This window comes from Oncorhynchus mykiss, chromosome 9, assembly GCF_013265735.2.
Source record: "Oncorhynchus mykiss isolate Arlee chromosome 9, USDA_OmykA_1.1, whole genome shotgun sequence".
NCBI classification, from domain to species: Eukaryota; Metazoa; Chordata; class Actinopteri; order Salmoniformes; family Salmonidae; genus Oncorhynchus; species Oncorhynchus mykiss.
In genome coordinates, this window is record NC_048573.1 from 42,398,712 (window position 1) to 42,424,666 (window position 25,955).

At 42.5% G+C, this 25,955-nt stretch overlaps 1 protein-coding gene across 4 annotated transcripts in view; it reads right to left on the reverse strand.

Moving 5' to 3' along the window:
• The window catches only part of LOC110532127 (ephrin type-B receptor 2), a 58,581-nt gene extending 52,830 nt beyond the window's left edge, over window positions 1–5,751 (reverse strand). For 3 of the 4 annotated variants that reach the window (XM_036988043.1, XM_036988042.1, XM_036988040.1), the window contains exon 1: window positions 5,558–5,750. In XM_036988043.1, coding sequence (XP_036843938.1) covers window positions 5,558–5,630 — 73 coding nt within the window. In that variant the 5' untranslated portion in view covers window positions 5,631–5,750. Of the gene's footprint in view, window positions 1–5,557 lie in introns of all 4 variants that reach the window. The other variant, XM_036988041.1, reaches the window with a different exon arrangement.
• Window positions 5,752–25,955: the final 20,204 nt, after the last annotated feature.

Here is a 25,955-nt window from a genome sequence, read left to right on the forward strand (position 1 = left end):
AGGAATTATAGGACTATTTCCCTCTATACCATTTGTATTTCATTAACCTTTGATTATTGGATGTTCTTATAGGCACTTTAGTATTGACAGTGTAACAGTATAGCTTCCGTCCCTCTCCTCGCTCCTCCCTGGGCTCGAACCAGCAACACAACGACAACAGCCACCACATCGAAGCAGCGTTACCCATGCAGAGCAAGGGAAACAAGCACCCTAAGGCTGAGAGCGAGTAGCGTGCGCTAACTAGCCAGCCATTTCACTTCGGTTACACCAGCCTCATCTCGGGAGTTGATAGGCTTGAAGTCATAAACAGCGCAATGCTTGACACACAACGAAGAGCTGCTGGCAAAACGCACGAGAGTGCTGTTTGAATTAATGTTTACGCGCCTGCTTCTGCCTACCACCGCTCAGTCAGATACTTAGATACTTGTATGCTTGTATGCTCAGTCAGATTATATGCAACGCAGGACACGCTAGATAATATCTAGTAATATCATCAACCATGTGTAGTTAACTAGTGATTATGAGTGATTGTTTTTTATAAGATAAGTTTAATGCTAGCTAGCAACTTACGTTGGCTTACTGCATTTGCGTAACAGGCAGTCTCCTTGTGGAGTGCAACAAGAGAGAGGCAGGTCGTTATTGCATTGGACTAGTTAACTGCAAGGTTGCAAGATTGAATCCCATGAGCTGACAAGGTAAAAATATGTCGTTCTGCCCCTGAACGAGGCAGTTAACCCACCGTTCCTAGGCCGTCATTGAAAATAAGAATGTGTTAACTTTTTTATTTTTTATTTCACCTTTATTTAACCAGGTAGGCTAGTTGAGAACAAGTTCTAGGCAACTGACTTGCCTAGTTAAATAAAGATTAAGTAAAGGTGTAAAAAAAAAATACTGATTTCCGATTGCTATGAAAACTCGAAATCGGCCCTAATTAATCGGCCATTCTGATTAATTGATTAATCGGTCGACCTCTAGTGTGTACGGCCCAGTACATCACCGGGGCCAAGCTTCCTGACATACAGGACCTCTATACCAGGCAGTGTCAGAGGAAGGCCCTAAAAATGGTCAAAGACTCCACCAGCCACCCTAGTCATAGACTGTTCTCTCTGCTACCGCACGGCAAGCGGTACCGGAGCACCAGGTCTAGGTCCAAGAGGCTCCTAAATAGCTTCCACCCCCAAGCCATAAAACTCCTGAACAACTAATCAAATGACCCCCCCCTGGAATGCTGCTGCTACTCTCTGATATTATCAATGCATAGTCACTTTAATAACTCTACCTACATGTACATATTACCTCAATTACCTTGACACCGGTGCCACCGCACATTGACTCTGTACCGGTACACCCTGTATATAGCCCCGCTATTGTTATTTACTGCGACCAGGGTAGATCCTGGGTGGATCCTGCCTCTGTCACTGGAGTACTCACCTCAGTAAACCTCAGAACAGCATCATTCATCAGGGTTTCCCACTCTCCAATGTCAATTACTTTTCAATGACTTTACAAGGACGAAGGTTTTTCACCCACTGGTGATCACATAAAGTCCCAAATGGACCACATCCTGATCCTGTTCCAATTAAAAAATGAGTGCCAAGCCTTGTATAATGACAATGATTTACTAAGCCTTTGCCACAGTGAAACGTTGCACCTGTTGTTATTCAGAGGGAGCAAAATTAATACAAGGAAGCGTTTTACATTCAAAGGCGTCAATGTTCCACAGGTTAAAAACCTTAACAAATCTGACCAAGAGATAGGTTTGTTTCTTTGGCACATGTGCTTGCAGTTCCAGAATGGGTTCATTCACTGTACCCAATGTCCATCTTGTCTGGCGAACGGTTGTCTGGCTTTAATCCAACCTGGAAACAAGGGTAGACTCATAACAAATCTATAACCATAACTACGGTATATATAGATTGTAACATTTACATGTTACACTGTTAAGTGTCTCAGTCATGTAAGTGTAACCACGTTTTGCAACCCCACCATAGGGAAGAAGGAGAAGTAGGTCATTGGCTGTTTTGATGCTAAATATTTTCTGCCACTGCTCCCAGAGGGGAAAGAGTACTGCACCGAAGAGCAGCATTACACTGCATATTGATTGACTTCCAAAGAGCAGAAAGGCTATGCTTCTTTTGGAAGCAAAAGGCAAAGGTGTCATGTCAACACTTTGGTTATACTGAAAATACAAGTGAAGAAAATAGGATTCAGTTATTTTTATTGAACTTGTGTTTAAAATAAGTGCTTTGTTTTGTCTAGAACAAATGGACAGGTAAGGGCTTAAGGTGGACCAAAATGGCCTCAGTCAGTCGCAAGTCGCAAGACATTGCTAAAAACGTCAGTAAAGAGGAAATAGAAATAGATCATCATAACAAATAGTTAACGACCATAATGTATAATCATCCACCACCCTAAAAAAAAAACAGCTAACTAAATGCATGGCATGATTATTTGCGGCAGAGCTGTTGTGATATTTGACCATAGTAAAAAGTGTATAGATAGACCAAAGAGGTGGATGGAAAGGAGAACCATCAAACAGTATATGCTGTGAACAAGACATTCTGTATCACACAGTCCTTGCCAGTAGGCATGGATAGGAAGAGAGCCTTTCTGTATGTTTCATAAAAGCAAAAACCATTCGTGAAAAAAAAAGAAGAGTAGTGTTGGAGGTTGGAACTGCAGAGCCACCCAAGTACAGCCATTCAGCCATTACGTGTCAAACATTTACAGTTGCACTCCTCTTCTCTGGATAAAAAATACCTACATTCACATGCATGGGTACCATCTGCATCCAATTGGCATGTGTAACTAACCAACCACTACAAAGAACCCAGTCAGGTAAAGAAAAGAAAAAATGTCTGTGGTGTGACAGAACATAATGGGGAGAGAGAGATAGAGTGAGAGAGAGATCCTATATGATTTCTCAGCCAGACTATGGAAGCCAATGCTGAGCCAATAGCTCTTGACGTGGCTGAAATCGGTCAGGTCTGCCCAGCTTACATAAAGGCTTGGGAACATGGACGCTGTGCAGCCCAACAAGGGGGAGGGAGGGAGGTCTCACAGCTGAAACAGAGGGACAGGAGGGGACAGCAGGCTGGGAGAGCAGAGCAGAGCAAGCAGACGTCACATGGGCCAAGAACTGACAGACAGACATCACATGATCCCACACAACTCAGATATTTTTGACTGACTGAAGCAATTGAGGGGAATTATTAAAAGGCTTCTAGACCTATAGATTTATTTTCTTCGTTTTAGTCAGAAGGTTGGTGACATCGTAATAGGCCTTGGACATGCATGATGTTATGGACATAAGCACAACAGTCACAGTTAGGCAGCCATACTGTTAACCAGTAACACATTTGTTAAGTCATTTTCTGTGATTTTTATCACATATCTTGCTGTGCATGAACCATGTAACTAAGGTAAAAATTTCACATGAAGGCCTAGTAGTTACTCTTACTGTAACTACTTCAGTGACTGCAGAGAGAGAGATAAGTAATAATTACTCTTAATAACTTAAAATGTCCTTTCAATGTTAATTACAGGTTTAGTTAATATGTCATTACAATTTGTTACACTGTTGTTACCAAAGCAGTAGCCTGACGACTCGCGCTAAATTCTGTGTTCGCAACATACTTCAATCTGAGACTGCCATCATTGAAGTCATTCGTAGTGACGAGGGGCACGAGGGGTGTTGTACAAAACAAAGTCATCAGAGATGGGATGGTGTCTAACAAATCAGATTACAAAGCCAATGACACATTTTCAACCCACCGCTTTACTCACTTGTGTTCTTGCTCTGGCCCAACCCATCGGTTTCAGGACCAAACAGGCGGCCCCAAATGTGTTCACATTCGGTGAAGGGTCGGGGAGGTACTCAGATCCAGACTCATTGCGGAGAAGAAAATAATATCCGTGGGTGTGACGTAGCATTTGGCCCAGAGCAAGGACTCTATGTGGCCATGCAAGTAAATTAGGAAATCCTGAATCTCTAAGTTATTCTGCCATAAAATGTTCAAAACTCAGAATAAGTAGCTTTAACTCTCAACTCCTGAAAATCCAAAAGACAGGCCAAACACACCACAGGGCCGGATCAGCTTTTCAATCCAAAAGACAGGCCAACACACCACAGGGCCGGATCAGCTTTTCAATCCAAAAGACAGGCCAAACACACCACAGGGCCGGATCAGTTTTTCAATCCAAAAGACAGGCCAAACACACCACAGGGCCGGATCAGTTTTTCAATCCAAAAGACAGGCCAAACACACCACAGGGCCGGATCAGCTTTTCAATCCAAAAGACAGGCCAAACACACCACAGGGCCGGATCAGCTTTTCAATCCAAAAGACAGGCCAAACACACCACAGGGCCGGATCAGCTTTTCAATCCAAAAGACAGGCCAAACACACCACAGGGCCGGATCAGCTTTTCAATCCAAAAAGCCTTTTTGCGCTGGATTTAGCCATCATAGGTCAGTTATGCATCCCCGCATCTGATTAATCTTTCATTAAATACAGAAGACACCTGAAGTGTTGTGGAATGACTAAGAGAGCATATAACTCAACACTTCACCAACAAATCCCATGGAGTGCTGATCATAGTGAATATTTGCTTGTTTTAAAATTACACTAGTACAAATAATAGGATATACCTATATCATAAAGATATATTACCATGTTATTGATATATGTATGTATGTATGTATGTATGTATGTATGTATGTATGTATGCCATCATTGTAAATAGGAATTTGTTCTTAACTGACTTGCATAGTTAAATAAATAAAAAACAATTGGTTTAATGTATGTATGTATGTATGTATGTGTGTGTGTGTGTGTGTGTGTGTGTGTGTGTGTGTGTGTGTGTGTGTGAGTGTGTGTGTGTGTGTGTGCGTGAGTGAGTGATTGAATTGCAAGCAAAACCATTCATACAGATGATTCAACATCGCATTTAACATATTGGCAGACTATTTAACATAGCCTACCTACATTCTATTTTCAAAGAAATAGCACATATGACTGAGATGGGGTTACAGGGTTACATGGTTTGTTCACTGCAAGTACCCCCCCCCCCCAATATTATATGCTATGAAGCAGATACATTTCTATAACATACTGTATATTGACTACAGGTAGTTTAGGAGTCAAAACTTGTGGTAAGAACCATTAAAATGACTGAAGCACTGTTTTACCTATCGATATACTGTATTTCCTTGGAGTATTTTATCTAACGTTAGTTTTTTCTCTCAACAGAATTTCATCAGACTTTGATGCATACAAAATAACGGCGTTACAATTGTGACAGTCCCCCAGAAAGCATTTACTGTTGTCACATTAAAACATATATAATAAAAACGACTTATTTACTTTTACACTACCATCACAATCCACCCCACTCCTAGATGTACATGATATTTGCCCAATATCTTACGAAATGAATAATTGATGGTGTATAATTAATGGATTTATGGTGAGAGTTTATTCACAATGACAATCATCCATGAACGTTTTAATTATGCATTCAGACGAGAAAAAGAAAAAGCAGCATTCTCTCTTACCTTCGACAGCCCCTACCATTGGAAATATCCATAAACAATATAAGATATCCATAACAACGGAAATACTTGGCATTTTGGCTGTAAAAAGCCAAGGTATTCATAGAAAACAGGTCCACCAGCGGGCCATTGACAGCGAATTAATCTACAAGAAGCGCAAACCCTCACAGCCAATGATTAGAACGAACCGCTTTTGAAGGGAGAACACGCGTCTAAAGCCAAATTTGGGCGAAACCAAAGGGAATCATTCAAAGGGGTAGGGCAATGTATCTATTGTTTGGAGATGGCTGCAGTTTTCATTTACAAGATAACCTCTGAATAGAGAGTGTAATAATTGTTGTATTTAATATATGTTGTAATTAAATAATATCAAAGCACACTATTATACTGTAGATGTCATTATTGTTGTGTACATGCATCACTAACTAGCACCATACTTCCACCACCACCACCACTACAGCCTACCACCAGTTGCAGCTGCATGATAAAATGGTTTGTTTTATTGATTGACTAAGGCTGTCTTCGTGGACATGTTTTGATCATTTATCAGTGCATCATCAACAAGTGAAACACATGCTGTTGAGAGGAGATAGAAGTTGCGCGGAGCTTGTTTCACTTTATGGTCAGTCAAGTCACTGGTTCTCTGAAGCAGCTGCGTAAAACATGTATTATTTCACTTCGCTGCTGGGATATTATGGGTTTTCAAACGCATAAACTGCAAATGTCATTTAGTGTATATATTTAGCTATACTAATGAAACTCTGCAGGCGAATAAATAAACAAAACAATCTCAGGCATGTCAACTACTTTCAAATGAAAAGATTAGGCATGTTTGGTGCTTCTCCTGGACGTTCACTATGTCGTTCAAGAACAATGGCGCCACCCTGAGTAGGAAACAGAGACTACATGATATGAGTAGTGTTTTAGGCAAAGGGTCTCTGGAGAGGATTAGAGTCAGATAGGTTGTCTGCTGGAAACAGAAATTACAGATTGAAGCTTTAAAATCATAGAGAGGGTAGGCTATCTGGCAAAATCTGCCTAGTGTGATGGATCATCCCATTGTAATGCTAGGATCTTGTATGATCAGTAAGAAACAAGCGGCCCATTGTCAAATGTACACTTGATCTTTGGCCCTAACCTGAGAACATCAACAAAGCAATTTATCCTGGAATTAACCCCAATTTAGTCATGGATTAACACCCTCCATTACTCCAATCAACAGCACTTAAAGCAATGCTACCACCCCCCCCCCCCCCCCCCCCCCCCCCTCCTACTCTTAGGACGGTAGGTTATTAATATCCAAACAACCCCTTAATTAAGATCTGCCAATCAAAAAATTATGAGAAAATAAATGTTACTATATCTGTTTCTGCATTGCATTAAGACAGAATAACACACAATCAAGAAAAACCTATAAAAAAAATTAACAATTAATCCAACCACTGGCCACTGCATTGATATGTACATTATCCTACATGTGAATATATATTTGGGCCTTGAACACTGGCATTGGAAAACACTGAGTAAAGTTGTGTTAGCATCATTTAATGACTAGGTGGATCTAGCCCATCACATTTGTAGGAATAACACGTTTGATGCACATCAAACACATTGGTGTGTTGTTCAAAACCATATGCATTTCTGGCGTCACATTACACTCGGAGCAGGGGCACAGCTTTCACTGGGGACAGGGGGGACATGTCCCCCCCGCATTCTGAAATTGCATTTTTGTCCCCCCCAATTTTATCATTGGAATGTGATACAACATGAGGCAACAGTGTGCTTTAGGACTATGTGGACGCCTCCGAGCGGTCGGGTATGCTGTTTGGAGTGTATCCGACTAGATAAACAAAACAAAAAAAAAATATTATCTCCCACCGACGTCTAAAACCAAAGTTGCGCTCCTGAATCAGAGAGTATGCAGCAGGCTGGCCCTGCATCTGTGTGCCTGTGGTGTCTGTCAAGACCCCTTAAAGGAATGACAAAATGAGGACATAGCATCCCATTCAAGTTGACGTGTGTTCAATATTTACATCTAGAATATTTATATAAATTAATCATACCATGTGTGTTGTGGAAAAATGTATATCAAAGATTATGCCATCAATTGTTTGTTTCAATTTATTTATTTTCTGATCCCATTGCAAATGAATGTGAAACATGCCACTTGGATTTCAGTGGGAAAACCAGGCCGATTCACTGCAAATGCTGGTAGTAGACAAACATGTAAGGAGGAAGAAAAGCGAGCAGAGTGCTTGCCGACAGGAGAGGGAGAGAGGGAGGGAGTGAGAGGGAGGTGGGGGCGCGGGGAGGCAAATAGGGAGTGGGTCTAGGGTGAGGAAATAGAGCAGAAGGATATGGGACTGACATAAAGGAATCCAACATAACTCAGCCTCAAGATGAGCGAGGGCTGCAAACTAGCAGATTAGAGGATCCAGGGGTCGTTCCCATGGAAACCTTTGCCCAGGGAGATCAGCGACCCTCTACGAGCTGAGCACATTGTAGGTCACACATGGCACCAACGACCCGATCAAGTCTAATCTGTCTTGACTTGTGGGTCATAAATTGAACAGGAAAGCTGGTTTGTTTCACTGACAACACTCATCTCTTTATTAATGTAGATTCAGTCACACAGGCAAATTTAGCTACGCAACCAGGCTAGATAGGGAAGTAACTACGTCGGCCACATATTTTTTTATGAATGTTATGTAGATATACACAGTACCAGTCAAAAGTTTGGACACACATACTCATTCAAGGGTTTTTCTTTATTTTGACTATTTTCTACATTGTAGAATAGTAGTGAAGACATCAAAACTATGAAATAACACACGTGGAATCATGTAGTAACCCAAAAAGTGTTAAACAAATCAAAATAGTAAAAATTAAGAAAAACCCTCAAATGAGTAGGTGTGTCAAAGTGGCATCCATCTGGCCATTCTACCATAAAGGCCTGATTGGTGGAGTGCTGCAGAGATAGTTGTCCTTCTGGAAGGTTCTCACATCTCTACAGAGGAACTTTGGAGCTCTGACCATCGCGTTCTTGGTCACCTTTCTGACCAAGGCCCTTCTCCCCGATTGCGCAGTTTGGCTGGGCTGTCAGCGCTTGGAAGAGTCTTGGTGGTTCCAAACTTCTTCCATTTAAGAATGATGGAGGCCTCTATATTCTTGGGAATACTTATGCAAATAAGGTATTTAAGTTTTTTATAAATGTGAAGGGAAAAATTATTCAGCCCCTTTGCTTTCAGTGCAGCAAACTCTCTCCAGAAGTTCAGTGAGGATCTCTGAATGATCCAATGTTGACCTAAATGACTAATGATGATAAATACAATCCACCTGTGTGTAATCAAGTCTCTGTATAAATGCACCTGCACTGTGATAGTCTCAGAGGTCCGTTAAAAGCACAGAGAGCATCATGAAGAACAAGGAACACACCAGGCAGGTCCGAGATACTGTTGTGAAGAAGTTTAAAGCCGGATTTGGATACAAAAATATTTCCCAAGCTTTAAACATCCCAAGGAGCACTGTGCAAGCGATAATATTGAAATGGAAGGAGTATCAGACCACTGCAAATCTACCAAGACCTGGCTTTCAGCTCATACAAGGAGAAGACTGATCAGAGATGCAGCCAAGAGGCCCTGGATGAACTGCAGAGATCTACAGCTGAGGTGGGAGACTCTGTCCATAGGACAACAATCAATCGTATATTGCACAAATCTGGCCTTTATGGAAGAGTGGCAAGAAGAAAGCCATTTCTTAAAGATATCCATAAAAAGTGTCGTTTAAAGTTTGCCACAAGCCACCTGGGAGACACACCAAACATGTGGAAGAAGGTGCTCTGGTCAGATGAAACCAAAATTGAACTTTTTGGCAACAATGCAAAATGTTATGTTTGGCGTAAAAGCAACACAGCTCATCACCCTGAACACACCATCCCCACTGTCAAACATGGTGGTGGCAGCATCAGAGATTTGTCTTCCAACAAGACAATGATCCAAAACATAAAGCAAAATCTACAATGGAATGGTTCAAAAATAAACATATCCAGGTGTTAGAATGGCCAAGTCAAAGTCCAGACCTGAATCCAATCGAGAATCTGTGGAAAGAACTGAAAACTGCTGTTCACAAATGCTCTCCATCCAACCTCACTGAGCTCGAGCTGTTTTGCAAGGAGGAATGGGAAAAAATTTCAGTCTCTCGATGTGCAAAACTGATAGAGACATAACCCAAGCGACTTACAGCTGTAATCGCAGCAAAAGGTGGCGCTACAAAGTATTAACTTAAGGGGGCTGAATAATTTTGCACGCCCAATTTTTCAGTTTTTGATTTGTTAAAAAAGTTTTAAATATCCAATAAATGTCGTTCCACTTCATGATTGTGTCCCACTTGTTGTTGATTCTTCACAAAAAAATACAGTTTTATATCTTTATGTTTGAAGCCTGAAATGTGGCAAAAGGTCGCAAAGTTCAAGGGGGCCGAATACTTTCGCAAGGCACTGTATATTGTAACGATCGTTGTCATCCTCGGATGAGGAATAGGAAGGATCAGACCAAAACGCAGCGTGGTTAGTGTCCATGTTAATTTTAATAAATAAACTGAACACTGCAATAACCAAAAAACAACAAAGAGAGAGCGGGAACGAAACGAAACAGTTCTGTAAGGTGAAGAACCACAAAACAGAAAACAAATACCCACAAACACAGGTGGGAACAGGCTACCTAAGTATGGTTCTCAATCAGAGACAACGATAGATTGGGAACCATACCAGGCCAAACACAGAAATACAAAACATAGAACAAAAACATAGAATACCCACCCCAACTCACACCCTGACCAAACCAAAAATAGAGACCTAAAAAAGGAACTAAGGTCAGGACCTGATATATATATATCAGCTCATACCCTAAAATGCAAAGGGATAAAGCACACACACATACACACACACAGATAAGCACAGCCATGGAAGCAATGTAAAACATTTTTACAGTGTACAAAAGAGCTATACAACTATCGTGGTCTTGGATAAAGGTATTCTTTATAGAAGTCCATATTCTATGGGCTTACATCATGCGTTAGGAAAAGACGCCCACCTACTCGCTTCCCTGATTTGGTCAATTGTGCAGACTCAGACTATGATCAAACAGAACCCCTGACGGTTTCCTGTCTGTAATGACACAACAAAGCCATCAGGTGTTATTTTGAAAATGATGTTGAAAATGTGACCTCCAGGCAAATAACAGTGCTTGGGATATAAGACTTAACTAGAAAAGCGTTATTGCAGCCATAGAAATCTAATTCATTGCAAAGAATAGGGAAAAATGGTCAGTGTGGCTTGGTGAGATGAGCCTAGGCGGGGGTGTCTCCTGAATAGTGCAAGGCTGAGGGAGATCAAATCAAATCAAATTTTATTTGTCACATACACATGGTTAACAGATGTAAATGCGAGTGTAGCGAAATGCTTGTGCTTCTAGTTCCGACAATGCAGTAATAACCAACGAGTAATCTAGCTAACAATTCCAATACTACTACCTTATACACACAAGTGTAAAGGGATAAAGATTATGTACATAAAGATATATGAATGAGTGATGGTACAGAGTGGCATAGGCAAGATGCAGTAGATGGTATCGAGTACAGTATATACATATGAGATGATGTATGTAAACAAAGTGGCATAGTTTAAAGTGGCTAGTGATACATGTATTACATAAAGATGCAGTAGATGATATAGAGTACAGTATATACGTATACATATGAGATAAATAATGTAGGGTATGTAAACATTATATTAAGTAGCATTGTTTAAAGTGGCTAGTGATATATTTTACATCAATTCCCATCAATTACTCAGGGTGTGGCGTGAGGTGGAGAGGTGATGTCCTAATATGGATGCCGTACCATATAACAAATATTTCATCACCACAAATCATAACTATTTCCTGAAATTACTATTCCCAGTCCCACCACCCAGTGAACTTGTCTTTGATAATGATGCGTACTGAAGTGTGGGTGCACAACATTTTTTTTGACATTGCTGGCGGAGGTGACACAAGCCTGCTCTGGAAGACATTTCTGGAGACACACTGAGTGAACAACAAAGACTGCCACGCATCTGCAGGTAAAAGCAAATAGTTAATGAGTCATTTAATATCTGGAGCATGTGCCAGATATTGTTCTTCAGTGAATTCACCAGCTCTTTATTTTAGACTTTTCATAAATGCTTGGGATTGTATCTGTCTCTCTGGATTGTAATTAGCATCTCACTTTGACTCCTGTATGATGCCAGTGTGAAGAGAAGACTATTCATGCTGGATGGGGTTAATGTCTGTCTGTCAGTCTGTCTGTGAGTCCACTGCTCAGTGACCTCCCACTCTCTCCTGCCTGGCTGCAGTGATGAGGTCACACAGATGGGAGGTGTCAGATATGGACAGCAAATAGAAGCTTCCTCTATTCACTTGTGTGAGCAAAGGTGGAAAGGTGTCTTGAAAAAAGCTTTTGTTTGCACTCTCCCTCACTCTTGCATTTTGGTACAGTCCATAATCAGACACAAAAGCACATCTAACACACATTTTGAATATAAGACAGGCTCTGAAACGTAGGAGCAACAAGGATTTCCTCCTCCACCCACATGCAGTAGTCCATTCTGAGGATGGTTTCCGCTTTCACTTTGTGTTTTGTCTGTGCTGTATGGCCCGACTGCCTGGGATACAAACGGATACTAATGAAGTCAAGTCAGGAAGTTGGAGGACCTTTGCTCCGGTGAGCAGCACTTCCCGCACAGGGTGACGTTTTTAAACAAAGACACTGGGTAAACATTGCTATGGGGTGTTGATTAAATCCCAGCATGTAAAGCGGTTCTAGGATAGGACAGTAAATACCTGAACTGGGTACTGGTATGGAAGGCATGTAAAAGTAATCCCGAAAAACAGAGATTAAATATCAAAGGGTCGTAAAGACTAAAGTGCTTCATGCACATAAATAAGTCAATCCTTTAAATGTACTGATCAACACAATGTAAAAAAAACACAAGACATACATTCGCTGGCTGTTTCCATGTCCACAAGATACCAAACAAGTTGTATTCAGATTACCTATAATTAACCTTACAAAAAACACACAGACAGAAATAGGATTGTCAACTGCAACCGGAATGTTCACAGACTATAGATGGAGTGGGGCCTTGGAGACAACAGGACTGTCCCTGGGTTTCCCTCTCCTGTGGAAAATGTCCTTGCGTTCTCTCTTCCGTCCCTTCCTCGCCTGCCTTTGAAAAAGGTCAAAGGTAATCAACTACATGTGACAAGGAGAGGAAACGTGGAAACAAATGCCCTTGTATTAAATGACACTCTCCTTCTCTACACGCACATCATCAAGCTAATGACGTTTATACAGAGGAGGAATCCCAATATATATGTTTAAGTGGTAAAAATAAATTGTATAGATAAAAGATAAGTAGCTTTGGTTTTTAAACGTGTGCATGCTTTTCTCCTCCAAGAAAACAACAGCTGATTTCTATAACATATGAAGTGGTTAGCTGATACATATTGTTACAGTTGCGTAAATTTGAATCTGGTATCAGGATAAATATAACAATGAGTCACCAATTTTATACTATGTATTATTTATTAGCTAAGTAATAAATGGCAAATGCAACTTTCGTATATACGGGCTCACTGTAATACCACGCAGGGCAGAACAGAGAACTGACAGGATGTATGTAAACAGTATTCTTTATACTGTGATAGACATAGTTCCAACACGTCTGTTGGCCTATCACAGTAGAAACTGGGCGTGGTTTAAACTTGCCCAGCCTATTGCAGGCGCTCAGGCGGGTCCCCGCCTCTTGGCGCTTCTTGGAGTTCTCCCTCCTCGATGTATAGATCCTTACTGTTCTGGTATTGCAGCCTAGTTAGAACAGTTGCTCAGTTCCTGCTATTGTGTTGTTCAGTATTTTTCCATCTCAGTTAAAGCTAGTGATGACCACCCCTCCCTATCACAACTTTGTAAGATACAGCAAGTCACACCATGTGCTCAATATTGTTACATACAAACACAAGGACAAAGCATCTGCTGGGCTGTTATCTACAGTTTTGCAACATCCAGGTCACACCATGTTACTCAGTTCTTGTCACACACAAACAGGCAAGTAGCAAGCAGTTGTTTAATCTCATAATGATGCTCCAGTGCACAAATGCAGACACCTCACACAACCAACATCAGATGGTATTTAATCATATGTCTACTAATGGCTATAATGTAAAACACAGGATCCAACAATATGAAGTGGTTAGCTGATACATATGAAGTGGTTAGCTGATACATATGAAGTGGTTAGCTGATACATATGAAGTGATTAGCTGATACATATGAAGTGGTTAGCTGGTACATATGAAGTGGTTAGCTGATACATATGAAGTGGTTAGCTGATACATATGAAATGGTTAGCTGGTACATATGAAGTGGTTAGCTGGTACATATGAAGTGGTTAGCTGATACATATGAAATGGTTAGCTGATACATATGAAGTGGTTAGCTGGTACATATGAAGTGGTTAGCTGATCCATATGAAGTGGTTAGCTGATACATATGAAGTGGTTAGCTGATATGAAGTGGTTAGCCTCCTCTAAAAGCTTAAATTTGTTTGGATTCTGTAAGAGCCGTCATGGTATATCTAGAACCTACTCTGTGTAAACTAATAGAGGAAAATGTGTTTTTTTTTAAACACAATCAATTAAAAATATATATATCAGTGCATTCACAACTCCAAATTGTAATGCTAATACTGTTGCTGAGTTTACTCGGATCCTGGAGAAATCCAATCAATCCTTAGTGGTGCTTAGTTTTGCTATCATTGTTGCTATTATCAAATCGTGTATTATGACATGAGTGTGTCACGGCTGGCTAAAGCAATAGCATCTACTGCCCCCTTGTGGTCTGATTGGAAAGCATCACGGTAATAACCACATAACTCCTGAATGGCTTTTTTGGGTCATAGTCATAAGGTGAGACTTCATACAACAGAGGATAATTATGATGGGGGCAGACATTTATAATTTCTGATAAAGTGTATGAGGGCATATGGTGGACCTGACTTCCCATGTCCGTATCACAGTCACAGCTCATACTGTATGTCAGTACTGTTATATCATGCATCATAACTGAATTAACTGTGCAGCTACTGTATCTGTCTCTCTTAGGTATTTGAGCTTCCTACCCATCAAAAGAAGACCATCGCACTCTCCCCAAGAAAATGTAGTGCGTAAAACCCTGGAATTCAGGTAAAGTAAAATATTTGAGATTGGTCCGCACTAAAAAAAGACGTCAAGCTTACTTCTTCATTTTTCTCCTGCATCAGGTTGCTAACATACACAGACGTTGCAGCTTTCGCCTTCTTCAGTGGGCAGCTTCCTACCCATCTGCTTGTTACAGATGTAGGATCTTAATTTGACCAGTTTCTCACAGCAGGAAAATGATCCTGCAGCACATATAATGAATTAACATTTTTGTAGGGGTTGATTTAAAAAATTGTTAGCGCAAAATAAAAAACTTAAGAAGCCTTTTTAAACCTTGAATACATTACAAGTTTGCGTTTCGAGAGCTTGGGACTACAAGGTTCTATCTGCAAAAATATGATTCTGAGATAATTGCCTTTTAAGTCCCGAACCCTCATTGGTTTGAATGGAGTCAGCAATTTTTATATTGTATTCTTTTGAACTTCACAACATGAATTGGGGTATTTAGAGTACTATATAGGTAGAGAACATTGAACAGAACAGGACTATGTCAATAACTTAATTTTGACAAAAATTCAGATAGATCCTTATAGTCCCAAGTTCTCGATTTCCTGCTGTGTAGGACATTTCCTGCAAAAACAGGGTGATCAAATTAAGATTTGATATCTGTACTACCTGTTCTTATAAAACTCAAACTTTTCCTCATACATATGTACTTATCTTATGACATCTATTGCGTTCATAAACCTTCTGCAGACAGCATATGAAGTGCCATGGAATAAAAACTAAGTAAATTGTGTAAATGTCATCATCAATAAATCTCATCAGTAAATCTCATTCATTTCTACTGCAGTGACTTGAACACATTTAAGTTTGACATGTGATGTGTTTGGTCTACAGTGTGTATAGTGTGTTTGAATCTGTAGCGTTTGATGGTGGAAGGTTACTGAAAGTTATAGTGGTGCATTACTAGGCTTTATACCTTCGTCTTGACGATAAATCATAATCAGTTCCTAATGAAAGTTACACTTGAGTTGGAGTGAAACTAGTATTTGCAGACACACACACATTATCCACTTCACTGTGAGAAGGTAAAGCAAGCTGAGATATATGTAACTGAGTGCATAAAACATATGTCATACCCATGTAATCCTTGTCTATTTGGCAGAAGCAGAATCCGAAGCAACATACAGGTTGTGGTAATCTCGGCACCTAGAACCAACTCTCAGCTACTCGGGCTGTCACAAGAGACTAAGGCAGTGGTGAACTATAAATTGGCCCTGGCTCGTGTAATATTGCTCATCTTCAATGCCGTAAGCACATTATTTTACATTTACATTTGAGTCATTTAGCAGACACTCTTACCCAGAGCAATTTACAGTTAGTGTGTTCATCTTAAAATAGCTATGTGGGACAACCACATATCAGTATATCAGCAAAGTCAGAGCTAGTAAGGGTGAAAAGAGTCAAGTTGAGGGGGTTTAAGATACTCTTTAAGATAGTCTTTGAAGAGGTAGGGTTTCAGATGTTTTCAGTAGATGGGCAGGCACTCTGCTTTCCTAGCTTCAGGGGGAAGCTGGTTCCACCATTGAGCAGCCAGGACAGAGAAGAGCTTGGACTGGGCTGAGCCGGGAGCTGCCCTCCTGTACAGGGCGCTTCCTGTGTGAGGTAGGGTCGTACTCTACGGATGTTGTAGAGCATGAGCCTGCAGAAGTGAGTAACTGCTTTGATGTTTACAGAGAACGACAGGGTGTTGTCCAGTGTCACGCCAAGGTTCTTTGCACATTGGGAAGGGGACACCATGGAGTTGTCAACAGTGATGGAGAGGTCTTGGAGTGAGGAAGAGCAGCTCCGTCTTGTTGAGGTTCAGCTTGAGGTGGTGGGCCGATATTCTGCCAGACACGCAGAGATGCGTGTCGCCACCTGGGTGTCAGAAGGGGGGAAGGAGAAAAGTAGTTGAGTGTCATCCTCATAGCATTGATAGGAGAGACCATGTGATAGAGCCAAGGGATTTGATGTATAGAGAGAAGAGGAGAGGGCCTAGAACCTAGCCCTGGGGGACACCAGTAGTGAGAGTATATGGTGCAGACACAGATGCTCTCTATGTCACCTGGTAGGAGAGACCTGCCAGGTGGGATGCAACCAAAAAGTGTGCAAAGCCTGAGACACCCTGAGAGGGTGGAGATGAGGATCTGATGGTTCACAGCGTCAAGGCAGCGGATAGAGCTAGGAGGATGAGAACAGAGGAGAGAGAGTCAGCTTTGGAAGAGCAGCGAGCCTCTGTGGCACAGAGAAGAGCAGTCTCGGTTGAGTGACCCGTCTTGAAGCCGGACTGATTAGGGTCAAGAAGATCCAGTCCAACTAGTAGCAAACCTAATGACTTGGTGGAGGTAGAAAGTGTTATAGATTAGTGTTACGGAGCCAGTATTACATGTCAAATGTACATGGCCAGTTTCTATTTAGACCACATCTACAATCATCAAAAAATATTTTATCATAGATCTCTAATGGTCATGCCAACCATGTCGCTATTCTTAAATCAAAAGTGTAAATTACAAATCATTTGTAGACTGCAAACTGACAGCAAGAAGCCCAACCAGATACAGTGCCTTGCGAAAGTATTCGGCCCCCTTGAACTTTGCGACCTTTTGCCACATTTCAGGCTTCAAACATAGAGATATAAAACTGTATTTTTTTGTGAAGAATCAACAACAAGTGGGACACAATCATGAAGTGGAACGACATTTATTGGATATTTAAAACTTTTTTAACAAATCAAAAACTGAAAAATTGGGCGTGCAAAATTATTCAGCCCCCTTACGTTAATACTTTGTAGCGCCACCTTTTGCTGCGATTACAGCTGTAAGTCGCTTGGGGTATGTCTCTATCAGTTTTGCACATCGAGAGACTGAAATTTTTTCCCATTCCTCCTTGCAAAACAGCTCGAGCTCAGTGAGGTTGGATGGAGAGCATTTGTGAACAGCAGTTTTCAGTTCTTTCCACAGATTCTCGATTGGATTCAGGTCTGGACTTTGACTTGGCCATTCTAACACCTGGATATGTTAATTATTGAACCATTCCATTGTAGATTTTGCTTTATGTTTTGGATCATTGTCTTGTTGGAAGACAAATCTCTGATGCTGCCACCACCATGTTTGACAGTGGGGATGGTGTGTTCAGGGTGATGAGCGGTGTTGCTTTTACGCCAAACATAACGTTTTGCATTGTTGCCAAAAAGTTCAATTTTGGTTTCATCTGACCAGAGCACCTTCTTCCACATGTTTGGTGTGTCTCCCAGGTGGCTTGTGGCAAACTTTAAACAACACTTTTTATGGATATCTTTAAGAAATGGCTTTCTTCTTGCCACTCTTCCATAAAGGCCAGATTTGTGCAATATACGACTGATTGTTGTCCTATGGACAGAGTCTCCCACCTCAGCTGTAGATCTCTGCAGTTCATCCAGAGTGATCATGGGCCTCTTGGCTGCATCTCTGATCAGTCTTCTCCTTGTATGAGCTGAAAGTTTAGAGGGACGGCCAGGTCTTGGTAGATTTGCAGTGGTCTGATACTCCTTCCATTTCAATATTATCGCTTGCACAGTGCTCCTTGGGATGTTTAAAGCTTGGGAAATCTTTTTGTATCCAAATCCGGCTTTAAACTTCTTCACAACAGTATCTCGGACCTGCCTGGTGTGTTCCTTGTTCTTCATGATGCTCTCTGCGCTTTTAACGGACCTCTGAGACTATCACAGTGCAGGTGCATTTATACGGAGACTTGATTACACACAGGTGGATTGTATTTATCATCATTAGTCATTTAGGTCAACATTGGATCATTCAGAGATCCTCACTGAACTTCTGGAGAGAGTTTGCTGCACTGAAAGTAAAGGGGCTGAATAATTTTGCATGGCCAATTTTTCAGTTTTTGATTTGTTAAAAAAAGTTTGAAATATCCAATAAATGTCGTTCCACTTCATGATTGTGTCCCACTTGTTGTTGATTCTTCACAAAAAAATACAGTTTTATATCTTTATGTTTGAAGCCTGAAATGTGGCAAAAGGTGGCCGAATACTTTCGCAAGGCACTGTATAATATTTGACTTAAACATAATCATTTCAAACCTTGCTTGCATTATACGATCACATGTGTTTGTATATTATCTGTGGGAATACTTGATAACAGTTTTCCAAAATTAAAATCACTTGGAGGTGTTTTTACAGTCTTTTCTGTCCAACAATGAGTACATATATGTGTGTATGTGTGTTTTCTGTTCAGAAAACTTGGGCCCAGAAATTCAAAATTGGACAAAGGCTATGCTCGAAGCAAGACAACTGTTCGCTTGTAACAAGGTGCAAAAAATGCAAAGGAAGATTATGCAAAGGCTTCATAGGACTCCTATTATACAGTACCAATCAAACGTTTGGACACACCTACTCATTCCAGGATTTTTCTTTAGTTTTCCTATTTTCTACATTGTAGCAACCAAAAAAAAAAAACATTTTTGGTTACTAAATGATTCCATATGTTATTTCAGAGTTGTTGATATCTTCACTGTTATTCTACAATGTAGAAAATTGTAAAAAGAAAGAAAAACCCGTGACTGAGTAGGTGTTGTGAGGACAGACACTGGGAGATAAGAAGCAAGTTATCAAGGCACAAAGCTGTAGATGTAGACACAGGAGGCAGAGGGTTGGTGTCTTACAATGTTTATTCATCCAAAGGGGTAGGCAAGAGAACGGTCGTGTACAGGCAAAAGGTCAAAACCAGTTCAGAGTCCAATAGGTACCGAAGGGCAGGCAGATTCAAGGTCAGGGCAGTCAGGATGATTAGGCAGGCGGGAAAGTAGTCCAGAGTCAGGCAGTGGTCAAAACCGGGAAGACGATCAAAAGAGAATAGAAAAGGAGTATGGGGAAAACCACACTGGTTGACTTGACCAAACATACAAGACGAACTGGCACAGAGAGACAGGAAACACAGGGATAAATACACTGGGGAAAATAAGGGACACCTGGAGGGGGTGGAGACAATCACAGGGACAGGTGAAACAGATCAGGGCGTGACACAAGTACAGGGAGTGAACATTTAATAAACAACGGACATGAAACAGAACACGAACAGCGTCTGGACAGGGGAAACAAAATAACATTCATGCTGACACGGGGATCAAACTGAGGAACAGACAGATATTGGAGGGGCAATCAACAAAGTAATGGAGTTCAGGTGAGTCCAAAGAAGCACTTATGCGTGTAACGATGGTGACAGGTCAAATTAAATCAAATGTATTTATATAGCCCTTCTTACATCAGCTGATATCTCAAAGTGCTGTACAGAAACCCAGCCTAAAACCCCAAACAGCAAGCAATGCAGGTGTAGAAGCACGGTGGCTAGGAAAAACTCCCTAGAAAGGCCAAAACCTAGGAAGAAACCAGGCTATGAGGGGTGGCCAGTCCTCCTCTGGCTGTGCCGCGTGGAGATTATAACAGAACATGGCCAAGATGTTCATAAATTATTTACCTAGGCAAGTCAGTTAAGAACAAATTCTTATTTTCAATGACAGCCTAAGGAACAGTGGGCTGCCTATTCAGGGGCAGAACAACAGATTTGTACCTTGTCAGCTCAGGGGTTTGAACTTGCAACCTTTTGGTTACTTGTCCAACTAGGGTAGCCTAGTGGTTAGAGCCAGCATGGTCAAATAATAATAATCACAGTAGTTGTCGAGGGTGCAGCAAGTCAGCACCTCAAGAGTAAATGTCAGTTGGCTTTTCATAGCCGATCATTAAGAGTATCTCTACCGCTCCCGCAGGTCTGGGACAGGTAGCACGTCCAGTGAACAGGTCAGGGTTCCATAGCCACAGGCAGAACAGTTGAAAATGGAGCAGCAGCACGGCCAGGTGGACTGGGGACAGCAAGGAGTCATCATGCCAGGTAGTCCTGAGGCATGGTCCTAGGGCTCAGGTCCTCCGAGAGATAGAGAAAGAGAGAATTAGAGAGAGCACACTTAAATTCACACAGGACACCGGATAAGACAGGAGAAGTACTCCAGATATAACAAACTGACCCTAGCCCCCCGACACATAAACTACTGCAGCATAAATACTGGAGGCTGAGACAGGAGGGGTCAGGAGACACTGTGGCCCCACCCAATGATACCCCCAGACAGGGCCAAACAGGAAGGATATAACCCCACCCACTTTGCCAAAGCACAGCCCCCACACCACTAGAGGGATATCTTCAATCACTAACTTACCGTCCTGAGTCAAGGCCGAGTATAGCCCATAGGTGTGTGTAATGATGGGCAGCCTCGCGTGCCAGGGAGGGGGAGCGGGAGCAGGCGTGACAGGTGTGTTCAAACTTTTGACCTGTACTGTATGTAATAAAATGAAAGCAGAATTCTCAGATACGTGTTGAAGTGTAAGAAGGAAAAAGGCCCTCATGGCAATCTGTTTTGGACTTCTGGGAAAATGTCAAAACGGAGCTGGGGGCATGTTCACATGGCAATTTGTACTGGGTGTAGTTGGGAACAGGCCCTCACGTACCTGAGCACAGCTCAATCTTCTTAAAACATCACTCTTTGTGGCCCCGCAAATGCATTCTCCTTAACTGGATAAAAGACCAGCCACCAACAATAAATCAGTGGTATTGTGAGATCTTTAAAGTATTGGCACTGGAGAACATGAGTGCTACATTTAGGAACAAGGAAGGAGATTTCTATACAATCCACTTTTTGCTATCTCTTCCCCATAAACTTGCAGATACCCTAAGAAGTGTCAATATAAACATTAAATGAACTTATAGGTCAAGTGGACCCTAGTCGCTGTAGACTAGGGTTGTAGAAAATGTTGTAGAAAATAAATACAATTTGATTTGATTTTTTTTTATATCTTGCTGTATAGGCCTCTATACTCTGTTAGGTGTATTTTACACACTACAGCCAATTATTAGTGGTATGCAAGGAAAATTAATGGTATGTAAGGAATGTAAGGAAAATAAATGAATGAACATTTAATTTAAGTCATGTAAAATTAAGAGCAGAGAACTGAAAGGGAATGTACAATTCCTATTGTTTTTGAATTTGTTGGTTATGTTATGTTTATTTCACCTTGTTTCATTATGGAATTCAAATATATGTACATTTTATTTATTTTACTAGGCAAGTCAGTTAAGAACAAATTCTTATTTTTCTAGAAACAGTGGGTTAACTGCCTGTTCAGGGGCAGAACAACAGATTTGTACCTTGTCAGCTCGGGGATTTGAACTTGCAAGCTTCCGGTTACTAGTCCAACGCTCTAACCACTAGGCTACAAAAGTTTGGACACACCTTCTCATTGTCAGATCTCTCCAAGGAGACGTGGGTGTAGAGTCAGGCGCAGAAGAAACAAGTTCCGAAGGAAAAGGGCGTATATTTAAACAAGTTCAAAATAACAGGACACCGGACGTACAACAGTAGCCACAAAACCCCACTCAGACACAGTCCAGGGAAAAACCACCTGTTAAAAATGAACAAAAGAAAACGCAACCCAAAACTCACTGACAGTGAAGCAAAAACAATCCCGCACAAAAACCCAAAGAAAATGGCGAGATTAAATACCAAAACGAAACCAGGTGAAACACAAAACAGACATAACCAAAAGAAAAGGAAAAGGGATCGGTGGCAGCTAGTAGACCGGCGACAACTACCTCTGAGCGCCGCCCCAAACAGGGAGAGGAGCCACCTTCGGTGGAAGTCGTGACAGGACCCCCCCCTGACGCGCGGCTCCCACAGCGCGCCGATGCCGGCTTCGAGGACGACCCGGAGGAACTCACCCAGCAGAGATGGGTCCAAGATGTCCCCCACCAGCACCCAGCACCTCTCCTCCGGACTATACCCCTCCCAATCCACGAGGTACTGCAGGCCCCCCACCCGAGTCCAGAATGGACCGTACAGTGTACGCCGAACCCCCCTCAATGTCCAGGGGGGGCGGAGGGACCTCCCGCAACTCAACGTCCTGTAGTGGACCAGCTACCACCGGCGTGAGGAGAGACACATGAAACGAGGGGTTAATACGATAGTAAGAGGGGAGCTGTAACCTATAACACACCTCGTTTATTCTCCTCAGGACTTTAAATGGCCCCACAAACCGCGGACCCAGCTTTCGGCAGGGCAGGCGGAGAGGCAGTTTTTGGGTCGAGAGCCAGACCCTGTTCCCCGGTGTGAACACGGGGGCCTCACTACGGTGGCGGTCAGCGCTCACCTTCTGTCGCCCACCGGCCCGTTTCAGGGATTCCTGGACGGCTCTCCAGGTCTCCTTTGAGCGCTGCACCCAATCCTCCACTGCAGGAGCCTCGTCTGATTCTGATGCCACGGTACCAGGACCGGCTGATAACACAACACACACTGAAACGGCGACAGGTCCGTGGAGGAGTGGCGAAGTGAATTCTAGGCCATCTCGGCCCATGGGACGAACCTCGCCCACTCTCCAGGCTGGTCCTGGCAATACGACCGCAGAAACCTGCCCACATCCTTGTTCACTCTCTCAAACCTGCCCATTACTCTTGGGGTGAAAACAAGAGGTCAGGCTGATCGAGACCTCCAGATGCTCCATGAACGCCTTCCAAACCCGGGAAGTGAACTGGGGACCCCGATCAGAAACTATATCCTCAGGCACCCCGTAGTGCTGGAAGACGTGTGTAAGCATTCTGTAGGTCCGTAGGGAGACCGGGCAAAGTGAGTGGAGGAGGTTCTAACCGAGACGCCGGCTCGATGTCCGCGTCCAACTCCACAGCCAGCAACTCCCGATCCCCCACATCATAGTTTTGCTCCGCCGGACTGAGCTTCAGGAGGGGCGAAGCTTCGGGGGCGTTCCCAAGCGCTGCGATAGCACGGCTCCAACACCAGCCTCGGACGCGTCCACCTCCACTATGAATGCCAGAGAGGGGTCCGGGTGCGCCAATACGGGAGCATCGGTAAACAACACCTTCAGACGCCCCCCCCCCCCCCCCCCCCCCTTCAGCAGTGAGGTAATGGGAGCAGCCACCTGCCCAAAACCCTGGATAACCCTCCGGTGGTAATGGATGAACCCTAAAAACCGCTGCACCTCCTTTACCGTGGTCGGAGTTTGCCAATTACGCACGGCCGCAATGCGGTCACACTCCATCACCACCCCAGATGTGGAAATGCGATACCCCAGGAAAGAGACGGCTTGTTTGGAGAACACACATTTCTCGGCCTTGACGTACAGGTCATGCTCCAACAGTCGCCCAAGTACCTTGCGCACCAGAGACACATGCGCGGCGCGTGTGGCGGAATAGACCAGTATGTCATCGATGTAAACCACTCCACCCTGCTCGTGCAGGTCCCTGAGAATCTCGTCAACAAAAGATTGGAAAACGGATGGAGCATTTTTCAACCCATAAGGCATGACGAGGTAATCATATTGGCCAGATGTGGTAATAAACGCGGTTTTCCACTCATCTCCCTCCCGAATTCACACCAAGTTATATGCGCTCCTAAGATCCAGTTTTGTGAAGAAGCATGCTTCGTGGAATGACTCCACCCCCGTGGCGATGAGAGTAGCGGGTAACTGAACCCAACTGTGATGGAATTTAGACCTCTATAGTCAATGCACGGACGCAGACCTCCCTCCTTCTTCTTCACAAAAAATAAACTTGAGGAGGCAGGTGAGATGGAGGGCCGAATCTACCCCTGTCCCGGAGATTTGGTGACATATGTCTCCATAGCCACCGTCTCCTCCTGTGACAGGGGATACACGTCACTCCTGGGAAGTGTATATTTGAGATTCTTCAAAGTAGCCACCCTTTGCCTTGATGACAGATGTGCACACGCTTGGCATTCTCTCAACCAGCTTCATGAGGTAGTCACCTGGAATGCATTTCAATTAACAGGTGTGTCTTGTTAAAAGCTATTTGTGGAATTTCTTTCCTTAATGCGTTTGAGCCAATCAGTTGTGTGTAACAAGGTAGGGTTGGTATACAGAAGATAGCCCTATTTGGTAAAAGACAAGTCCATATTATCGCAAGAACAGCTCAAATAAGCAAAGAGAAATAACAGTCCATCACTACTTTAAGACATGAAGGTCAGTAAATGCGGAAAATGTAAAAACCTTAAATGTTTCTTCAAGTGCAGTCGCAAAAACCATCAAGCGCTATGATGAAACTGGCTCTCATGAGGACCGCCACAGGAAAGGAAGAGCCAGTCAACCCTGCCTCAGAGGATACGTTCATTAGAGTTACCAGCCTCAGAAATTCCAGCCCAAATAAATACTTCATAGAGTTCAAGTTACAGACATCTCAACATCAACTGTTCAGAGGAGACTGTGTAAATTAGGCCTTCATGGTCGGATTTCTGCAAAGAAACCACTACTAAAGGACACCAATAAGAAGAAGAGACTTGGTTGGGCCAAGAAACACGAGCAACGGACATTAGACCGATGGAAATCTGTCCTTTGGTCTGATTAGTCCAAATTTGAAATTTGTGGTTCCAACCACCGTGTCTTTGTGAGACACAGAGTAGGTGAACAGATGATCTCTGCATGTTTGGATCCCACAGTGAAGCATGGAGGAGGTGTGATGGTGTGGGGGTGCTTTTCTGGTGACACTGTCAGGGATTCATTTAGAATTCAAGGCACACTTAACCACAGCATTCTGCAGCGATATGCCAGCTCTTAGTGGGACTATCATTTGTTTTTCAACAGGACAATGACCCAAAACACACCTCCATGCTGTGTAAGGGCTACTTGACCAAGGAGCATGATGGACTGTTGCATCAGATGACCTGGCCTCCTCAATCATCCGTCCTCAACCCAATTGAGATGGTTTGAGATGAGTTGGATCTCAGAGTGAAGGAAAAGCAGCCAACAATTGCTCAGCATATGTCGGAACTCCTTCGAGACTGTTGGGAAACATTCCTCATGAAGCTGGTTGAGAGAATACCAAGAGTGTGCAAAGCTGTCATCAAGGGAAAGGGTGGCTACTTTGAAGATCTAAAATATAAATATATGTTTAAAACTTTTTGGTGTTACTACATGATTCTATATGTGTTTGTTCATAGTTTTGATGTCTTCACTATTATTTTACAATGTAGAAAATAGTCCAAATAAAGAAAAACCTTTGATTGAGTAGGTGTGTCCAAACTTTTGACTGGTACTGTATGTACAATTTGTTTATGATGTT